Raw genomic sequence first — 17,784 nt, 5'->3', positions numbered from 1 at the left:
GTTGCAGATAGTATTTCAGGAAAATCAAGACAATGGCTATTCTTCAGGTCTTGCATTCAGTGTGGTTTCACTGAAATACAAACTTGTGATCCAACAAAGTTGTTTGTAAAAAAAAAAAAAAAAAAAAAAAAAATTCTGAAGGTGGGCAGAGGATGAGCATGATAGACTTGGTATGTTAAATTTCTGTACAATGTGTATGAACTACTGTTGACTGTGACTGGTCCATACATGTGATTGAAATGAACAAGATTTTTAGTCAATCCCTCTGAAATCTGCTGTTGCGTGAGCGGTTAACTGTTTTACTGGTAAGAAACACAGAAACCAACACATCAGTAGAGCAGATCGACTACTTCTAAATTCAAAGCATCTTAAATATTCTTTTTTCTGAATACTAACTAGGGACAAGATAACAGAAGGGCTCGGACGGCCTTTAATGTACAGAAACCATTCAAAGTACTTGCTTATATTGGGGAAAAAAGCTTTTAGAATATATTTTAGTTGATAAAGTAATGGGGTTTTAGAGAAGGAATAAACAGGCAACTAAGTCTACAAGTTTATTCCTCACTGGTCAGAATGCAAGTGTCAGTATTAACATCAAAATTAAGCATTTTATAGAGTTGCTGAAGTTCAATCAACCAAATAAGCAGAAATCAGCTGTTACATAAAAAGTTTTGGGGCTTTCAATTAGCTTATATCTGTGCTAGTTTTCATATGTTTCACAGGCTTTAGTGGGTTCTGCCTATGTCATAATCGTTCATTATGCGCTTGCTGATGCCTGGAACTTGACCTACTATAAACTGTGAGCTTTTGAGTAACGAAGGCTGGCCACCTAGCACTCATGACTTCCGATAGCAGTGCTGAAGAGTACATTTGAGAAACCATCACATTAAGATGAGTCAGATACCAGCAAAGGAAATAAATGGAACAAGTGAGTAACAGATGCTGTTCAGTGGTTTAAGTGGAGTGTAATTTTTGTGATTTACTAAAAAGGAAAATCATTTCCTAAAGACAGTGCACATGTCCTTTATTAGTCCTTACCTCATCTGCTACTGAACACGTCTAAGGTCACTGGTCCTTTGGAGCAGGCTGTCCTTTTTCCCGGCTTCTTGTTGCTGATACGGTGATACTGTGCTTGTACTTAAGTTTGTTTGAAAAATTAGGTTGTATCAGTCAAAATTTGAGGGGATGAGAGCAGGATAAAAGAAATGGGAGAGGTAGAGGAAGACACTTGGAGAGTGTAGTCTGGACTAAGCACAGACGTGCAGAAAGATATTTCTTGGGAACAAAAGTGGGGTGAAATTTAAACAGGTAATACAGTCAAAAAAGTCATAGAATTGCTTTTGTTCATCTACACTTCTAATCAGTGAAATACTGTAGTAACTACTCTGAGCCTTGGAGTATGGTAACATGAATGAAAAGGTAACAGAAGCACTCACACATCTGCTCCTGCTCAACAATACAAAGATTTCTTTTGTTGCAGCAAGAGCAGGTAAGGAATGCTTAAATGTAGAAGTCTTTCCCTCTAGATTACAAGTCCCATGAAAAGGGCTCTTTGTTATGTTCAAGTTTTTCTAAAAGCTGTTTTTGTTTGATACAGGAAACATCCCTGCAGTGAAATGAGAATATGTAAATAGCAGTGGAGTCATAAAGGCGTAGAACTACTTTGCATACAACTTAGGTTGTGGTTTGTGTTTGTTTTTCCAAAAATTACTGATTTAAAAGTAGGGGAAAGAATGAATCGAGAAAGAAAGATCATCTTGGAATGCTGTTAAGTGCCTCGTGGAAACATTCTGTCTTCAGAATGAAGGTGGTGTCACACTTGGTGCGAAGCCTGGTAGCTTCTGGAATGGTAAAGGTTTACGCTGCTGTTAACGACTTCCTAAAAGAAAAAAAGAAACCTGAGTGCAAATGACCTGCTCTTGATTTTCCTCCCAGAGTTCATGCAGCAGCAACTTAGTAAGTGCTCTTCAATCATCCCTTCTCCCAGTTGTGGTGCCACTGGGGAAGGACATGCCTGAGCAGTCATGTGGAGAACAAAAACCTGTCACTCGTAGTAAGGGAAAGCTTGTGTTTTGTGGGAGCAAGATAATAAAGTGGTCCTGCAAAAAGGAGCCCTGGCACATGGCTGCAGAGGTCCCTTTCTGACAGAGAAACAATCGGTTTCAGCGCGTTAAGGCTCAGCCTGCACGTTGATTGTATTGTCGATATTACTGCAGTCCTGTACTGTGTAACTGAGACTTTGCTGGTTTGAATTTTATACAGCTGCCGGAAGTCAAGATTTGGTTCCTTGTAGAATCTGTGGAAGACATTTTGCACAAGATGTTCTGGTAAAACAATCCTTTTCTTTTAAATGGGAGCATCAATGCAGTTAGCTGAAGGGGGTGGTGAGCGCTGGGGAAGAAGGAGGTGGCTGATTAGTGGAGAAATGGGTTGAACACATGTTTAAAAGAGCAAATGATCCAGTAGCTGCTTTCATTAGTAAAACTGATTAGAGAATAGGTGAATGCTCATAAAAATATCGTGACTTAGCGCAAGATTGCAGATGATCTTAATTTACCTGCTCTTCCAAAAACTGCCGCTTGCTGCATGTCACGTTTAAAATACTGCATTATCTCTTGGGAAGACATAAATTGCTAACCTGAAGCTTCCTTTGTGCTCCAGGTTTCCAGACAGAATTTGTTATTTCAGGCTTCCTGGGAAAAATAGACTAATAAACCATCTGATAAGTAGTCCCTTTGACAACATAATGCAGGCACCAGGCTCTGTTCCAAAGCCTGCTGAAGTGAGTGAAAAGATTCCTACTGACCTCACTGATCCCTGGATTACAGGCTAAATGGGTGGCTTTGCAATTTGCCTAAAACAACCCAACTGCAGGATTTTTCTGAAAGGGCTGGCTCTGCACACACCCCTCCCCCTCTCAGATCAGCCCCATGATATAACTAAAAAACAAATTAGAAAAAAATAAAAGACTGGGAAAAAAAGCAAAACTGAGTAACTATGAGTGTCAAGACAAAGGTGGAACCAATAGTTCCACATCTGGTGTCTTAGATCAGGTGCACAAAGCACATGATGGCCTAATCTGGCAAATTGCTTTGAATAGACAGCTTCTCTGTGGTCTTGGGGTGGGGGAAGGGGGCGAGTTTCTTGTCAGTATGAGTAGCCTGAGGTACAAGCCCTGCAATGCCTCTGATGATACAGGAGTGGTGTGCTCATCTGTGAGCAAGACGCAGGTGTCTGCTACCCTGTTTGCCCAGCAGAGGAGTCCTCCTCTTGGTTTTGTTGTCAAACACTTTTAGAAATAGATGGTAAGGACTTGAAGCACAAGAGCAGGGAGCTTCAAAGGGAAATGAGTTACTAGAAAGGTATGATATGGTAAAAAGAGGCAATTCTTGGCCCAGGTGAACTGGAACTGAAATGCCTTGCTCAGGCAGAGGCTTAACTCAGATGTGATAGGGAAGAAAGAGAATGGCAGGTGAGGGGACAGCACTGGGAGGGTAGTGAGACGGTCAAGAAGAGTAACTGAGAACTGGGAAGAGGAAGTAAGCAAAGGATGATAGGAATGCGGTCTTTAACATGCTACCTGCAGATGGACTCAAATGGATGTGATCCTCAGCACCAGAGTAAGGATGTAGTTTTTTCCTCCCTTTCACTGTGTTCCTCACAGAGAGAAAATTGGACGTTCAGTTGCAGAGGAGTGAGATTGATGCTAAAAATCTGTGACACTTCTGAATCGTAAAACCTTTGTTGTGAGGCGTGGCTCTTCCACGAATTCAGCTCTGGTTATATATCTACTTAAAACTTCTGTACACTTCCAGTTACAGATGATATTCCGAATTGTCGGGTTACTGCATGCTGTTAAGCAGCAGCTCCCTTTCAGCTTGCGGCTGTCCCTGTTTTAGTGGTGTTGATGGGATGAACAGTGCTGTTGTTTGCCAGAGGATCCCTGAGTCTGGAATACTTATCTAAGCTCAAAGAACTAATAATGTAAATATCAGCCCTTTGAACAGAAGCACTCTGTTCTCCCTCTTAACCATGAAAGAAAGAAAACTGAGTGTGGCAGGGCCAGGGAGAGAGTCCAATGAGACAGTTCCTGTTCACGGGCCCATTCTGTTATTCTCTGCAAATATTTATTTGTGCTCTACTCCAGCATGCCTCTGAGCAGAACAAACTGGAAATGGCTTCAATTTCTTTTTTTTTTTTTTTTAACTGCAGCTGTACTTGAGCATTTTTTTTTTTAAGTTTTGGTGAACTCCTCCAGGAGTAAAACTGAACCTGGTAAAAGTACTGCTTCAGCTCCCTGAATACAAGTAATTTTAAAGCCTAAGCAGCACCATTAACAAAGCATGACTTCAGCTCACAAACAATTATTTTTCTTTGCATCCCAGCCAAGACATGAGCCAATATGCAAGAAAGTCTTCAACAAGAAGCGCAAGCCCTTCAATTCTTTTAAACAGAGACTGCAGGGAACAGAAATCGGTACTGTGAAGAAGCAGCCCCCACAAAAGGTATGGTTAAAATTGAAGAGTGTTTGTTATCTCCATATGAAGTCTTTCATTCAGCGAAACTATTGTTTCCTCCCAGGACAAAGCCTGGATGTTGTGGATGAGTCTCACATATGTGCTTGACTCAGTGCCAAATTCTTTCCTCCCCCTCTCCGTGCTGCTAGTGTTTGAAAACATTTCTTAGTTCAGAAGCCAAAGTAGTAGGTATTGTGACTACTCTGGGAATGTAAGTGTCTTTGCTTTTCTAGGAAATGAACATTTATGTATTTTAAAGACTACGCAACTCTCTGATATCTTCCTCTTCAAGGTTTTCTTCATGTAATGGTGGTGATGAGGGGAATACACATGTACATATTTTTACCCAGAGATGCTAAATGATTGCTGATTTGGTGTCCATGCAGGCTGACATGGTAAAATATCCTTTAAAGACAGTTGTGGAAAGAAATAGAAGTGCACACAAGTTTAAAGCAAGAAGAAGAATCTGAAAAGTGGGCAAGAAGGGAAGGCACTCGTCACAGTATCTTTTCTATTCCCTTTTAAGCACCCTTTGGTTTGCTATGACCAGAATTTTTTTGCTGGAAGACATTATTCTTTTATCCATCTTCTGGTGCTGTCAATGGATGGCAAAGGGCTAATTTAGTTCTCCTGTGCCTTTCAAAAAAGCAAGTTTCTTTTGTTTGTAACATTTTTTCCTTTCTCTGGGAAAGGAAGAACCCTCACTGTAAGACACTTCTCTGTCCCTTGCAGGGAGAAAATATTGCTTGTATCTTCCTTTATTTCCTTTACAGAATCAGCAGGTGAAGAAATCTAACTGGAGACAGCAGCATGAGGATTTTATTAACGCTATTCAATCAGCCAAAGAAGTCACAAAAGCTGTGCAAGAAGGCCGTCCTCTTCCGCCTCCTCCCCCACCAAGTATCAATCCAGGTTTGTGGTTTAGTTTATCTAATTATTGATCTTGTACTGATTTTTAGAAAAGCAGTGAGCTCTTGTTATTCACAGCTGGGCTTCAGTTTTGCACCTCCCTGCAGAAAACAATGTGAACATTTATTCCATCCATACTCTCTATTTTTCATCTGTATTGGCTTAAGTTGAGTAGGAGAGCAATGAAGAGGTGGTGGAGAGGATGAGAAAACTAATTCTACCTTTTAAGCCTATAAAGGTGGCAAGTCTGGGGTCTGATAATTCATGCTGTAGGAATAAAGCTGGGATGCCTGTACTCTAGCACAAACTGTACCGTCGTCTAACAAAGGGCGAAACATATCCCCTCACCAATCAAACTGAATGTAGTGTACGCAGGCCTCCCCACTCCCATGAGATAGCTTTTCCACTATCACCTCCCCACCCCAACTGTGCAGTGAGGGAAAGCCATTTAGAAAAAAAAAAAACAGTCTGTTTTACTCCTAATAGCAGGTGTGGTCTCTACGCAGAGCTCACTGTATTAGAAATTACAGATCCAGAAATATACATATACAGCCAATATTTCTCATGATAAGTGATTTATGAAATGTGGGAGCAATCTTGGAAAGGGTCTCTGTGGGTTCCCTCCTGAGCGATAAAGGCAGAGGGATGGAGGGCTCTCTCGGTTCCCTTACACAGCAGGAATTCACGACTGATACCAAAACCAGCTGTGAGAACTCCAGTCTTCCTCCTCTTATAGATGACAGCAATGCAGTATAAGCAGCAGGACACATTTTCCTTCCTTGATTGGGGTCATGCTCCTCTTTGAACTTCTACTGTTGAGTACTTTAATTACTCTGTTATTTCTTGTCTGACTCCGAGAGCAAACCGCTCCCTTTCCTTATCCTTCTTTGAGCAAACTGGAGTTGTGCAAGAGCAGGGGGAGTTCTGGAGAAGGGAATCAGAGAGCTGCTTTTCAGGAAACACAGAATTCCTGGGGGGCCTAGTGACACCTCAGTGTGTATACCCTATAGCATAGGACTGGAGAGAAAGGACATGGACTGTGGGGAGAAGAAAGAGAGGTTCCCCTTCCTTTCTTCCTTCTCCTCCTCCAGAGTCCAAGCCCAGATCTCCCCATTTTCCCGTTGTGCTGGTTCCCACTGCCGCAACCCCAAAGTTAGACAGCTGCCTTGTCCCTCTCCCTTCCCTCCTCCATTTTCAGAAGCATTTTGCCCACACAGCTGATCTGGAAAAGCGATTTGCAAAGACTTTGTACCTAATAATATTAAGATAAGGACAACTGAGATACTTTTGTGAAAGGTGTTGGGCAGGGAAGAATGGCTTGAGAATGACTAGCGCAATGCAAGGGCTGAACACGACTGTGTTGAATTAAAAGGACGCTGACCCTGAACACTGACCATTCATTGAAACGAGTAGGACTGCACCAGTGCTAAATGTAGCTGAACAGCTTTCTGCTGAATCCGGGCTGTAGCACTGTCAAAAGCAACTCTAGGAAGCAGCACTGCTATGTGTTCTTTACAGTACTGCTTCACACCCAGTAACCTGGTTCTTTGGTGTCTGGTAGGCACAACTTCTTGAGGACCATTTTGCCAGTGTCCAAAGGAAATGTATTTCTTGAAAACAAATAAAAATCTTAATGACCACCCTTAAAAATAGTCTTAAAATATTTTTGACTATTCAAGGAATTTCTAAATATTGCTTTTTCTGCAGACCTTTTAATTATGAGATTTTGAGGGAGGGGGTCTAAGTCAAAGTTAGTAAAATTTGCTCTTATTAATCCCTAGAGATTTCTTTCTGGAAGCTATTACTGTTTGCTGTATTAATACTGTAAGCAAGGGTTTTAGGATCCCAGGTGCTTTTCTTGTAGTTCTAATTTTCTAATTTGGGATACCTGATGGAGCCAGGTTTTGAACTGCATCTTGAGTGCTCCAGTAAAGTAAGGCAATTCCTCTGTTGCAGTATATAAGCTGTGACGTAAGTTGTTCCTTTCTTATGATCAGACTACATTCAGTGTCCATACTGCTCAAGAAGATTTAATGAGGCTGCAGCACAAAGGCACATCAAGTTTTGTGAAGAACAAGCTGCTCGCCATGCCTTTGCTGCAAAGACCACCAGACAGGCTGAGGTAAGCAAACACATTCATACTTGCATTGTCCTGGTGACAGATTCGCCAAAATATCTTTTATGGTGAGCAAAGACCTGTACTAATATATAACCTAAGGTTAGAGGAAAGTTGGTAAACTCTTAAGACAAGATAGGAGTAGGTAGATAGGAGTTACCTGAAACTGGAGTCCTTTGTCTGATATAAAAATTGATAGAATATGATAGTATGAAACATATGATAGTATGTTAGACAACAATTTTGGTAACAATTGCAGGGAAATTGAAATCTGGGCAGCTTTTGCAAGGTATCGATATATCTTTTTGTTCATTAGATTTCCCTGCTGTTTGCAGGTTTGCTGTTCCCTGCAAATGTATAGCTGATTTACTTCCTGAACACTACTAGGCTCAAGGCCAAAGGGCTAGGCCCCTTTGGGGAATCAGAAAAGCGGAGCTTATTGGCAGTGTTTTGAAGTAAGCTCCTATTTTAGTGTAATTAAAAATATGTATGTAGGAATATTTAAGCAATTCCTTAGTGAGGATAGTGATTAAAAAGAAAAAAAAAAAAAAATGTTTGAAAACCTTGTCATCTATTTCAGGCATAAAAACAGCTTCCAAATGGGAGGGGTGTACTTTTTCCTGTTCCTTCCTAGCACTGCTTCATCAATGATTTGGTGCTTTATCAATATTCAGAGAGTTGTTCTTGGGCTCCATATACTTCTTGCTAGACTTAAGTGTGCACTGTGCATCTTACTCTCTTACTAGGGCAAGCAACCAGTGACTCAGAGAAAAAAACCAACCTTAACAACTGCAGCATTATCACTTCAGAAGAGAGTACAAGAAGCTGCCAATACAGATAAACCTAGTCCAGGTAAGGAGTTCAATCATTCATATTTATATTTGTCTTTGTCTTGTATTGTATCTTTGTATTTATATTTGTCTTACAACGAAGTCTACCACTTCCAAATGGATGTTGTTGATATCAAATGGCTTTACAAGTCATTATCCTGATCCATTGCACCAATTGTATACATAGAGGGTTTCATGTAGGTTCTAAGAAGGGACTTGGCCTTTTTGGTTAGAGGTTCTCAAACAGAAGTTCCAACATACACCTAAAATTTGCAGTCTGGATGTCCAGTTCCCTCTGTCCCATAAATGATTCCATAAGTTTTAATCGTTGATGTTAAGATTTATGTCATATCTTTATCTTTTAAGTCCACGTAGGTGAAGCACCAAGCTTTGCTTGTTGTTCATTTGATATGACTCTCCCTTGTTAATTCAGTCTTAAAATTTATACCACCACATCCCTAAAATGGTTCCCTTTAAACAGGATTGACAAAATATTCTTGCTATTTAGAAGATGATTTATAAAGTTATTTTAGTGGCTATTTGTTGTGTAATCCATGAATGATAATACATACTGCTCTTTGTATTACCAGTACAAATCAATATCTTTGTATATCCATATCTTTTATTACTGCCTTTCTGGAGTTTATGTTGAATTTATGTATGTTAGAATTTTTTATGTCCAATAATATTTTTACATAATTATTTGCAGAGACCCCTCATGGAACACTACAAAAAAACAGAAAACCTTTGGGTGTATCTCCTGGAAAAAAATCTTCAGGAGAGTTCAGGTAAGGATATATTTTTTTTTTTCCAACACAATGACATAGTATTACCTCATTTGCTTTTGTGTACGTACAGTATTCTGGTGCACTGTTTACATTATCAACTTTTTTGTCTTAATTAAAGCAGTTGGTTGCACTGAAATTTTTGCAGAGCTCCTCATGTCCCCAGTGTAGGCTGCTGAGAGTTGTTTTGGCATGAAGTGTTCTTTGTTTGGAGTAGCTTCATCTCAAGTAGGCAGTGACCATGTTCTGCCTTAACAGCCATCTTGAGGGTGTTTGCTTCTTGACAATGCAGACTTCTCTAGCAGGTCTCGTGCTCTCCTGTTGTGCTCCTGTTGTCTGAGGGAGATGCCAGTATCTGTTTCAGTTATCACCATGTCAGGATGATGGTGTGGAGGTTCTTCCTTCTCCTCACTGTTTCCTTTCCCAGACCATGATGTTTGGTGTTTCTGCTCTTTAGATCATGCAGTCAGAATTGTTTCCATGTTGGTCCAGGCAGAGCCATGCCAGATCAGCCACTAGGCCTCACAGACCCTGCCTAAGATGGCTGTGGTACCATAGTACAAGGGGATGGCTCAGGTGATCGGCATCTGGCACCCCCACCAGAGCAGAAACAGAGATCTTGGCAGGGAATGTGGCCAAGAAGGATTCCCTATAGCTGGCACGATATTTTGAACCTGGGATATGAGCTTATTAGAGTGGGGGATGACCAGAAATGTGCACAAAACATTCTGTTGCAAGAACTCAAGTTTGAAGTCTTTGCAGGGCCCATCTATATTGAGTGTCTACATGAACAGTGTAGTAACTCCTACGGTTATCGTGCAGGGGTTCACAGACCACCAACAGAGACTTACTGATACCACCACCATTCTCAAGGTTTAGCCAGCGAACTCTTACACTCTTGGCTAGACAGCCTCGGGGAGAAGGCTCCTCTTTTCCTAGTGGCACTGAGAGAAAATGTGAAATATTTTTCCCTTGCTGTCCTTTGGCAGTGTGCTTTCCCTCTGTTGTTCCTTTCTGCTTTCCACATCTCAGACATCCCCTTTCACCTCCCCGTGCTAGTTACTAGCCAAGTGTTCAGCCCCTTCTTCCTCTCTCTCTTCTGAATGGCTATTAGTGACTGTCCCATCCAAACAGCATCTGTACGGTGTGATGTGCTTGCTAGAAATTGTGTAGGCTGTGGAATGGAATAACGCAGAGAAGGACTTGTCCTGGCTGCTAGCTGCTATGTGCATGGGATATCATGATGGGACCAGCAATGGAAAACATGCACTAGAGATGCCATGGTCGTGGACTTGCCCTGATGCACAGTTTCCCCCCAGCCTGGGAATGAAGAGTCACCTCATGGGCTGCTGGAAATTGCTGTGTTTTCTATAAAACTTGAGCTTTTCCAGGTGCTTTAGAGAGCGCATTGGGCTACTAAGAGCTAAGTTTCAGTGCAAACCAAGAGTGCTTTATAGCTGAGAAAGCAGACGTGAGAAACAATGGCTTTGAGTAGTGCAAATCTCTCTAAGGACTATTCAGTCTGAAAGGCAATGACAAAAACAACCAGCTCTTAGACTTGTCTAGTTCTCACGGACTGTATTTAAGCTAACTGAAAAAAAGGTTTCATAAAGTTGATTTCACTGACTTAAAAATGTTATGAATTTAACCTTTGTGCAATTATTTGGAGGAGGGAGAAGGCGCAGCAAACATCTGAGAAGGGGCAAGAAGACCGCTAGAGAGAGTAATGTAGGGTAGCCACTAAAAGCTTAAATGCCAAACATTTTAAAAGATTTTAGTAAATACATACATTTGCTTGAAAGATATTAACCATGAATATTTAAAAGTAAACCTTTTTATATACTGTTGCTTTGGTTTAATCATCTTATGTAAAATGGAGTTAAATTTTTCTATGCAAGTAACAAGTATATGGCTTGCTGCTGCTTTCAGACTGCAAATGCACAACAGAAGATAAGAGTGGCTGCTTGCCGAGGATGTGTTAAGGCTTTCTACTGAAGCATTACAGACCTTAACAACGCAATCCTCCAGCTCCTCTTCCACTTTGAGTGCTAAAGCTCAATACGTTGCAAGGCGGCTGTAATAACAAAAGGGTTGCCCCCTTCAATTAAAAAGAAAGCAAACTGAAGTTCACTGTTCTCCTTTGTTTTTTTCCTAGGCTAAAAAGCTTATTAGGCTATCCTGTGAGATTACCTGTAGCTGATGCCAAAATTTAATTGAATAATCACCTAAAAGGGGATGGATCTTACCAGTATTTCATGCAATAGTTTCAGCAAAATGTAGTAAGAGCCAGTGTCATGCATTTTTTTTCCTAAAGCTTTGCTTTGAATATATTGAACAAGATGAATGAACATTTTGAAGTTGTGTGTGTGTATTTATAGAATCTTCCAATAAATGATAAATGGTAATGATAAATAAGTGATAAGATATATATTGGACATCAGCTTCAAAGCACTTCATGTTCAGCCAAAAACCAAATCTCATTCTCCCATAAATATTTTAATTGCTATTAGAAATTGATTAGTAGTAAGCCAGAAATATGGTGGATCACATCACCCTCTAATTTTTGGCCACCTCATTTATTAGCAGCCTTAGACCACCTTGCATAAACTTCCAGTATGCAGTATGTTGGGGTTTTTTAGCCCAACAATTCCCAATAAGGCTTTCACTTAAAACCCATAAGGAATATTTCTCTCCTATTAAATGTTTATGAAGCAAATGAAGATGAAAAGCACTTGGACACAGCAGTAATAAATACGAGACTTTACTCTTAGACTCTAGCTAATAGCAATTAGATAACTATAAAAAGGATGACACTGAAATTAGTGCAATTCCTAAAGCTAGACTGTCTTAGAAATATACAACGGGCATGAAGTTAGCCCAAGTATATTAAAGCAGTGCTTCTATGTCTTTTTTTTTAAGTCCCCCTGTATATTCTGTATATGTCTAGAACTTCTGGGTGTTGATTCCACAAATCACTTTCCTGTGTCTTACAGAAAACCGAATTCTAGAGGCAGGAACATTTTATTGAACAATAGTTAAAAATTCTGCTAGCAGAAAATGTATCACTCAGTCATCAATTATATGAAGCAATTTCAGACTGATTGTAAAAAAAAAAAAAAGAAAAAAGCTTGAGAATTAACAGCAAACTGCTGGTTAAGAAAACGGAGAGTCTGACAGGACAGGAACAATTCATAAAGAAAACCAAAGGAAAAAAAAGAAATGAACATGTTTTCCAATATGGGGTGGGAAATAGTTGTGTGCACAGAGCTTGTAGATTCTTTTGTTCCACATAATATAGTGTTAGCTCCTTAACATTATTTCAACAGGCTTATGTGGCTTCCATGTTCTTGTTTAAATTAGTATTTTTCTTCTGTGAGAGCAAATGTTCACCAAGTTTTTCAGTTTTACAGCATTTGATTATAGTAATTCTGTTGTTCAGCTGCCACAGATCACACTATTTCTACAGATTTCCAAGCAGTGTTCAGATAGATAAACTATTTTTATTTCTATTATAATGTAAGGTAAGATAACCGGAGATGTCGCAGAGGGTCAGTGCCTGACCTGGATCAGGTCCTCCTGTTCTGCAGGTCAGTGGTCTGCAGAGCCACACTTTTTCCCAACCTTTTTCTTCCAAAAGTGTGCACAGAATGTGGTGGTTTTAAGAGCTCATTTCTTAAAGGAAGGTAGTATTTTTCCAGGAGAGAAATAAGACCAGGATCATAGAATCACAGAATGGTTTGGGTTAGAAGGGACCTTAAAGACCATCTAATTCCAACCCCCTGCCATGGGCAGGGACACCTCCCACCAGACCAGGTTGCCCAAAGCCCCATCCAGCCTGGCCTTGAGCACCTCCAGGGATGGGGTATCAAAGGTAGTACACTCTGTGCCTTGGAGTACAGGAATCTACTCCTGCTTACGTTGACTTCAGCCACAAAACTCTTGCAGAGCTCAGCATGAGCACAACTTGCAGCATGTCTGTGTGTGGAGTATGTGGCACCGACTGTAGTCAAAAACGAGATGACCACTGAACTGTTACAGTTCTCTCTTTGGCCTCTAGGAATTGTGCTCATGGTTACAGCAATAGGGATATTAGGGATACAAGACTTGATGATATCAAGGACACAAATAGTAGTATGGCACAAACACAGTAACACCATTATATTACGGTACTGTCATTGAGCATTTATGCTGAGGTGGCTTAATGTGATTAGACCATGGTTTTTAATGAATGGAGCCCGAATAGAATAATCTTTTCTGAAGTAGATGTGTGATGGTGCTAGGATACTCTTGAAAGACGATTACCTTGGTTTAAGGAAGAGATGTATGGATAGCATATATGTACCCAAAGCCACAATTGTGCAAAATTAAATACAGCTATATTTGACCCGCAGTTTGGCTACATGCATTTTTCATGTCAGCCTAGACTAAGCCACATTCTAATGCAGACACAATTTTGTAATGGATAAATAAAAACTTATAATGAAGTGGTAACAGCTAATCTGCAGGCAAAAATAGGTCCTTTAATTTGCTGCACACTAGGGTATTTCTACCATACGCTGTATACAGAATACTGCTGAGCACCTTCCTTATTTACAATGTCAAGAATCTAGAAAAAAAAAATTGAATAGACTGAAGAGCTAAACCAACAGCATCACCTATTTAAGGTCTGCTTCTGTGTTTTACTTGTAGACACCACTATAGTGTGCTTTTAAAGAGTCTTACTATTACAGGGGTTCTTTGTCTTCGTTTTGCTTAACTGAGCCTCGGTCTTTAACCCATAGTTACATATGATAAATGCCGCTTATTAACATAACTTTGCATGTTTCAGAACAGCTTGTGACCAGGGACCAACGCGTCTCTTGGCAGCCCAGTGCTCTGGTTCCTGATTGCAGTCGAGCAGCTCACAGAGCGTGGGTGTCAGGCTAGCTCAATGTTTGTGTAATGGTTCCTTCTTAACATTATTTTTTTAATTCAAACACAAGTATTTTCATAATTAGTTACACCTCTTATAGAAGCACAAACCAAAAGGACAAATTGTCTACTAGTAACATATGATCAGACAGTGCTACAAGAATGTGTTGTGGTGTTTTTTTTTTTTTTTCACAACTACACATGCTTGAACAAAGGCAACTGAGTACAATTTGCATGAACAAGGAAAACAATGCAGCAAATGAATATAAACACACCTTTCCACGTCTGGATAAAATTATGAGATGAGTTGTAAATTGTGCATGTAACATTGTTTTAGACTTTTTCACTATTCTGACACTTGTAATTTAAATAACTGCTAGCTGGACATGAATGTGCAGCTACCCGCTTTTTCTACTGCTATTCTCATAATTCAAATGATCTTAAAAATTCCTTTTGTTTTGTTCTATGCCAAAAACATTTGAATTAAAAATGGATCTGAGGAACATATTCTTGCACAAACTGCAATAGTACCACCTTTCCATAATCCAAATAATCATAAGCTTGTAAAAATATTAATATCTGTCATTGTAGTTCTTTAAAAGCAAAATAACAATCATTTTAAAAATAGTTTTTATTAGGAGTTATCTGGAAATATTTCTGTGATTAATGGGGGAGACAAGAACAAACTTGTTTGATGGTTTATCTGTAATGATCATTAGGTACAATTAATTATCTTTTAATTTAATGGAAGAGATTGTGTATTCAGATTCACCTGTTTCAGCTGTGACAAAATCCACTAGTAATGGCATCATACAGTAGAATGGGATTATTATTATTTTTTTAAGTATGGGTCAGGCAAGAAAGTAAATTCGGAAGGCTTTTTATTTACCTATTTATTATTTAATGTCATCTACTGGGAGATGTGATTTTTTTTTTTTGCAATTTCTGCTAACATATTGGTCAGGTGATGGGACTGTCACACCAGTTTCCAGCTGGAAACTGGAAACATACAAGGACAATTTACCACATGAAACAAAGAGAAGTCCCTGTGAAGCTGCTTTGGAAGAAACACAGGCTGAAAGCCCAATTCTAACTGCCCAAATACTATTGAGCAAAACAAACATGATTAAGATGGCTTTGACCATTACCGTACCCACTAACTTCGTAAGACGCTTTTGAGATAGGGCCACAACCTGTGGTTTAGAACAGGGCACAGCCTGAGGTAACTACCACAAGCCTCCTGCATGGGGACCTACCCCTGACTCAACGGAGGTTAAGCTTGGATGGAGGCGGGCTGCCTTGCCAGGGCTGGCTTTCTGTCAAGGAGTCCATGTCTCACACAGCTATGATTAAGAATAATTTCCCATGCTAAACAAAAGCCATTTTTAAAAAAATCAACAAAAGGTGAATAAAGGCCCCTTAGGTAGGAAGCATTATTTTTTATTGAGTGTTAAATCAGGCAAGCTGTTGACCCAATGGGATTACATGTGCTTAAATTTAAGCAAATGCTTAAGTGCTTTGCTAGCGTGAGACCCAGGTTCCTGTATCTTGCTAGATGATCATGTTCTAAGTGAAAATTAATGTTTGCGCTAACCTTTGAGAAAATTCACTCCCCATTCCGAAAACCACACCCATACAAGACAGCTGCTCTGGCACAGTCATGCAGCAGTGGTAGTTATTTCCAGCCATAGGAATAATGCAGGAGATGCACACCGCTGAAGTGTGCTTCAGGAAAAAAAAAAATCTGGTTAAACATAATCACAACAGTAATTTTCTTCATTTTAAAAGAGTGAAACAAGGAGATAAGATTTATTCTTGGAATTATTTGGATTTAAATTAAAGATTCCTAAAATTCAGTAATTAAGTGCTTAACAGAAATCTAGATCACACCGATAACTTGTTCATATTAAGGTTTCCATGTGTATACATTTATTGTGATTCTTGGCTCATTAAAGTTATTTTTCTGTGATTTCCCCCTTCTTCCCATTCACCCTAACCCTATTTCTCCTACTGCGGCAGCCAAAGTTTCATTGTGCCTGTTATGATGCTTTGCTATTATTGAAGATATTTATTCAGCTGTTTGTTTGAAAGGTAAGAAACAAAAGTACAGAGGATGTTGAGGGAAATATGTTAGTCCTACTATTGTCATATGCTAAAAACTAATAGTAGTATGAAAAATAGAGCTTCTTGTTTATTAACATTCTGAATTGAACTACCATGTTCATAACATGCTTTAAAAAACATTTGGGACAGTTTTTCTTAAAACAAAATGAAAACAAACAAACAAAAAACCCTCTCCTAACAGATTTAAGTAAATCAGTCTTTTTTTTTTTTAAAGGCATAGTTATTTGAAGGCATGATGAAAATGAGGCAACGTTACAGAATTTGTAGTGGATGGAAAGGAGCGAGGAAAATGATGCAGCTGGTTTATGGCCATGCCACCAGTTGCTAGCTGTAGACCTTGCTGTTGGCCATTCAGCCTATGTGATGGCTCCTCTGGACCAAATGCCATTGTGATGTCCCCAGTAGTGTTCTGGTTGTCACCTGGTGGGAGTTGCCAGAAACTCATCACATGAGTGAGATCCATGAAAGGCATGCTGGTAGTTTCAGCTGCTGTCTCTGTCTCCTTGTGCACTGCGTACTTGTGAATATCACCTACAGGCCCTGAGGAAGCTTCTTCCAGACTGATTTTGTGGAGAGACTGAGGTTCTGGTAATGGCAGGTCCTCTAGAAGATGGACATTGTAACCTTTAACATCCACTCTGATTGGAAGATTTTTGAGGGATCCTGCTGCAAATGAGGTAGAACTAAGGTCATATTTATTAGACTGATGAAGGTTCAGGTTGGCAGGAATGGCTGTTGAGCAGGGTGTGGGATGGACAGCTGCAAGGCTGTCTGCACAGCCCATCCTTTGCAAATGAGGAGAAGGTTCAAGAGGAAGAGCAGTTTGTAAGCTTGGCTGGGGATGAAGATGTGAACAGTTGTATTCCTCTGGTTCTGGACTATTCAAAATTCCATTCTGCGCTGAGACTCTTTCAGGAAAAGGGGATGGTATGCTGGCATCTTCCTTCAGTCTGAATGGAAAAAGTTGGTCAAGGAGACCTACTGAGTCGCCATTCTGCAACCTGCTCTTCAGCAGTTCTTGTGGATGAGTCTTCCTAGTATGGCGAGTCAAGTGGTCCTTCCGCCCAAACCTCTGGGCACAAAACTGGCATAGAAAGTCTTTGCAACCCGTGTGAACCACCATGTGACGTCGCACATCTTTACGGGTATAGAAGTGACGCTCACAGTGGTCACACTTATGTTTCTTTTCCTTGGTATTGCCAGTTGGTTTCCCTGCATGACTTTTGAGGTGTTCCAACAAAACTTCAGTACCGCCAAACTCCTGGGCACACACCCTACAGGTAAGGTCCCCACTGGTGGCTGCATGAAGAGCCAAGTGTCTCTTATAACCTAGCTTGGTGTTGTACTTCTTGCCACACTCTTCACACTTGAAGGCCATCTTGTTAGGGTCATGAGTCTGAAGGTGATTCTTCAGATGGTCTTTCCTATGAAAGGTCTTTTCACAGTAGCCACACTGGTGAGATTTCTGTGGAGAATGAGTGGCTGAGTGCCTAAGACACACACAAAAAAAGCGTTATCAGCATTTACATTTGTTCTAGTACACAGTGCAGCTCAAGACTCAAACACAGAAAGAAGAAAAGCATTTTCACAAG

At 40.1% G+C, this 17,784-nt stretch overlaps 2 protein-coding genes across 9 annotated transcripts in view; one reads left to right on the top strand and one right to left on the bottom strand.

Annotated features, from left to right (window-relative positions):
• The first annotated feature begins 250 nt into the window (after positions 1-250).
• On the top strand, positions 251-14,347 carry ZC2HC1B (zinc finger C2HC-type containing 1B). Its single transcript, XM_080587302.1, has 8 exons — positions 251-2,053; positions 2,263-2,327; positions 4,386-4,505; positions 5,291-5,429; positions 7,424-7,548; positions 8,289-8,394; positions 9,082-9,160; positions 11,087-14,347. The coding sequence occupies exons 1-8, from the start codon at positions 2,011-2,013 to the stop codon at positions 11,109-11,111; spliced, it is 702 nt and encodes a 233-aa protein (XP_080443428.1). The 5' UTR covers positions 251-2,010; the 3' UTR covers positions 11,112-14,347.
• PLAGL1 (PLAG1 like zinc finger 1) overlaps positions 14,112-17,784 on the bottom strand; it is a 48,456-nt gene continuing 44,783 nt past the window's right edge. For all 8 annotated transcript variants that reach the window (XM_080587292.1, XM_080587294.1, XM_080587293.1 and 5 more), the window contains one exon: positions 14,112-17,682. In XM_080587292.1, the coding sequence (XP_080443418.1) occupies positions 16,413-17,682 (1,270 nt within the window). In that variant the 3' untranslated portion in view covers positions 14,112-16,412. The remainder of the gene's footprint in view (positions 17,683-17,784) is intronic.

Source organism: Anser brachyrhynchus, assembly GCF_964034855.1.
Source record: "Anser brachyrhynchus genome assembly, chromosome: 3".
Taxonomy (NCBI): Eukaryota; Metazoa; Chordata; class Aves; order Anseriformes; family Anatidae; genus Anser; species Anser brachyrhynchus.
This window is presented reverse-complemented; position numbering and strand designations above follow the sequence as displayed.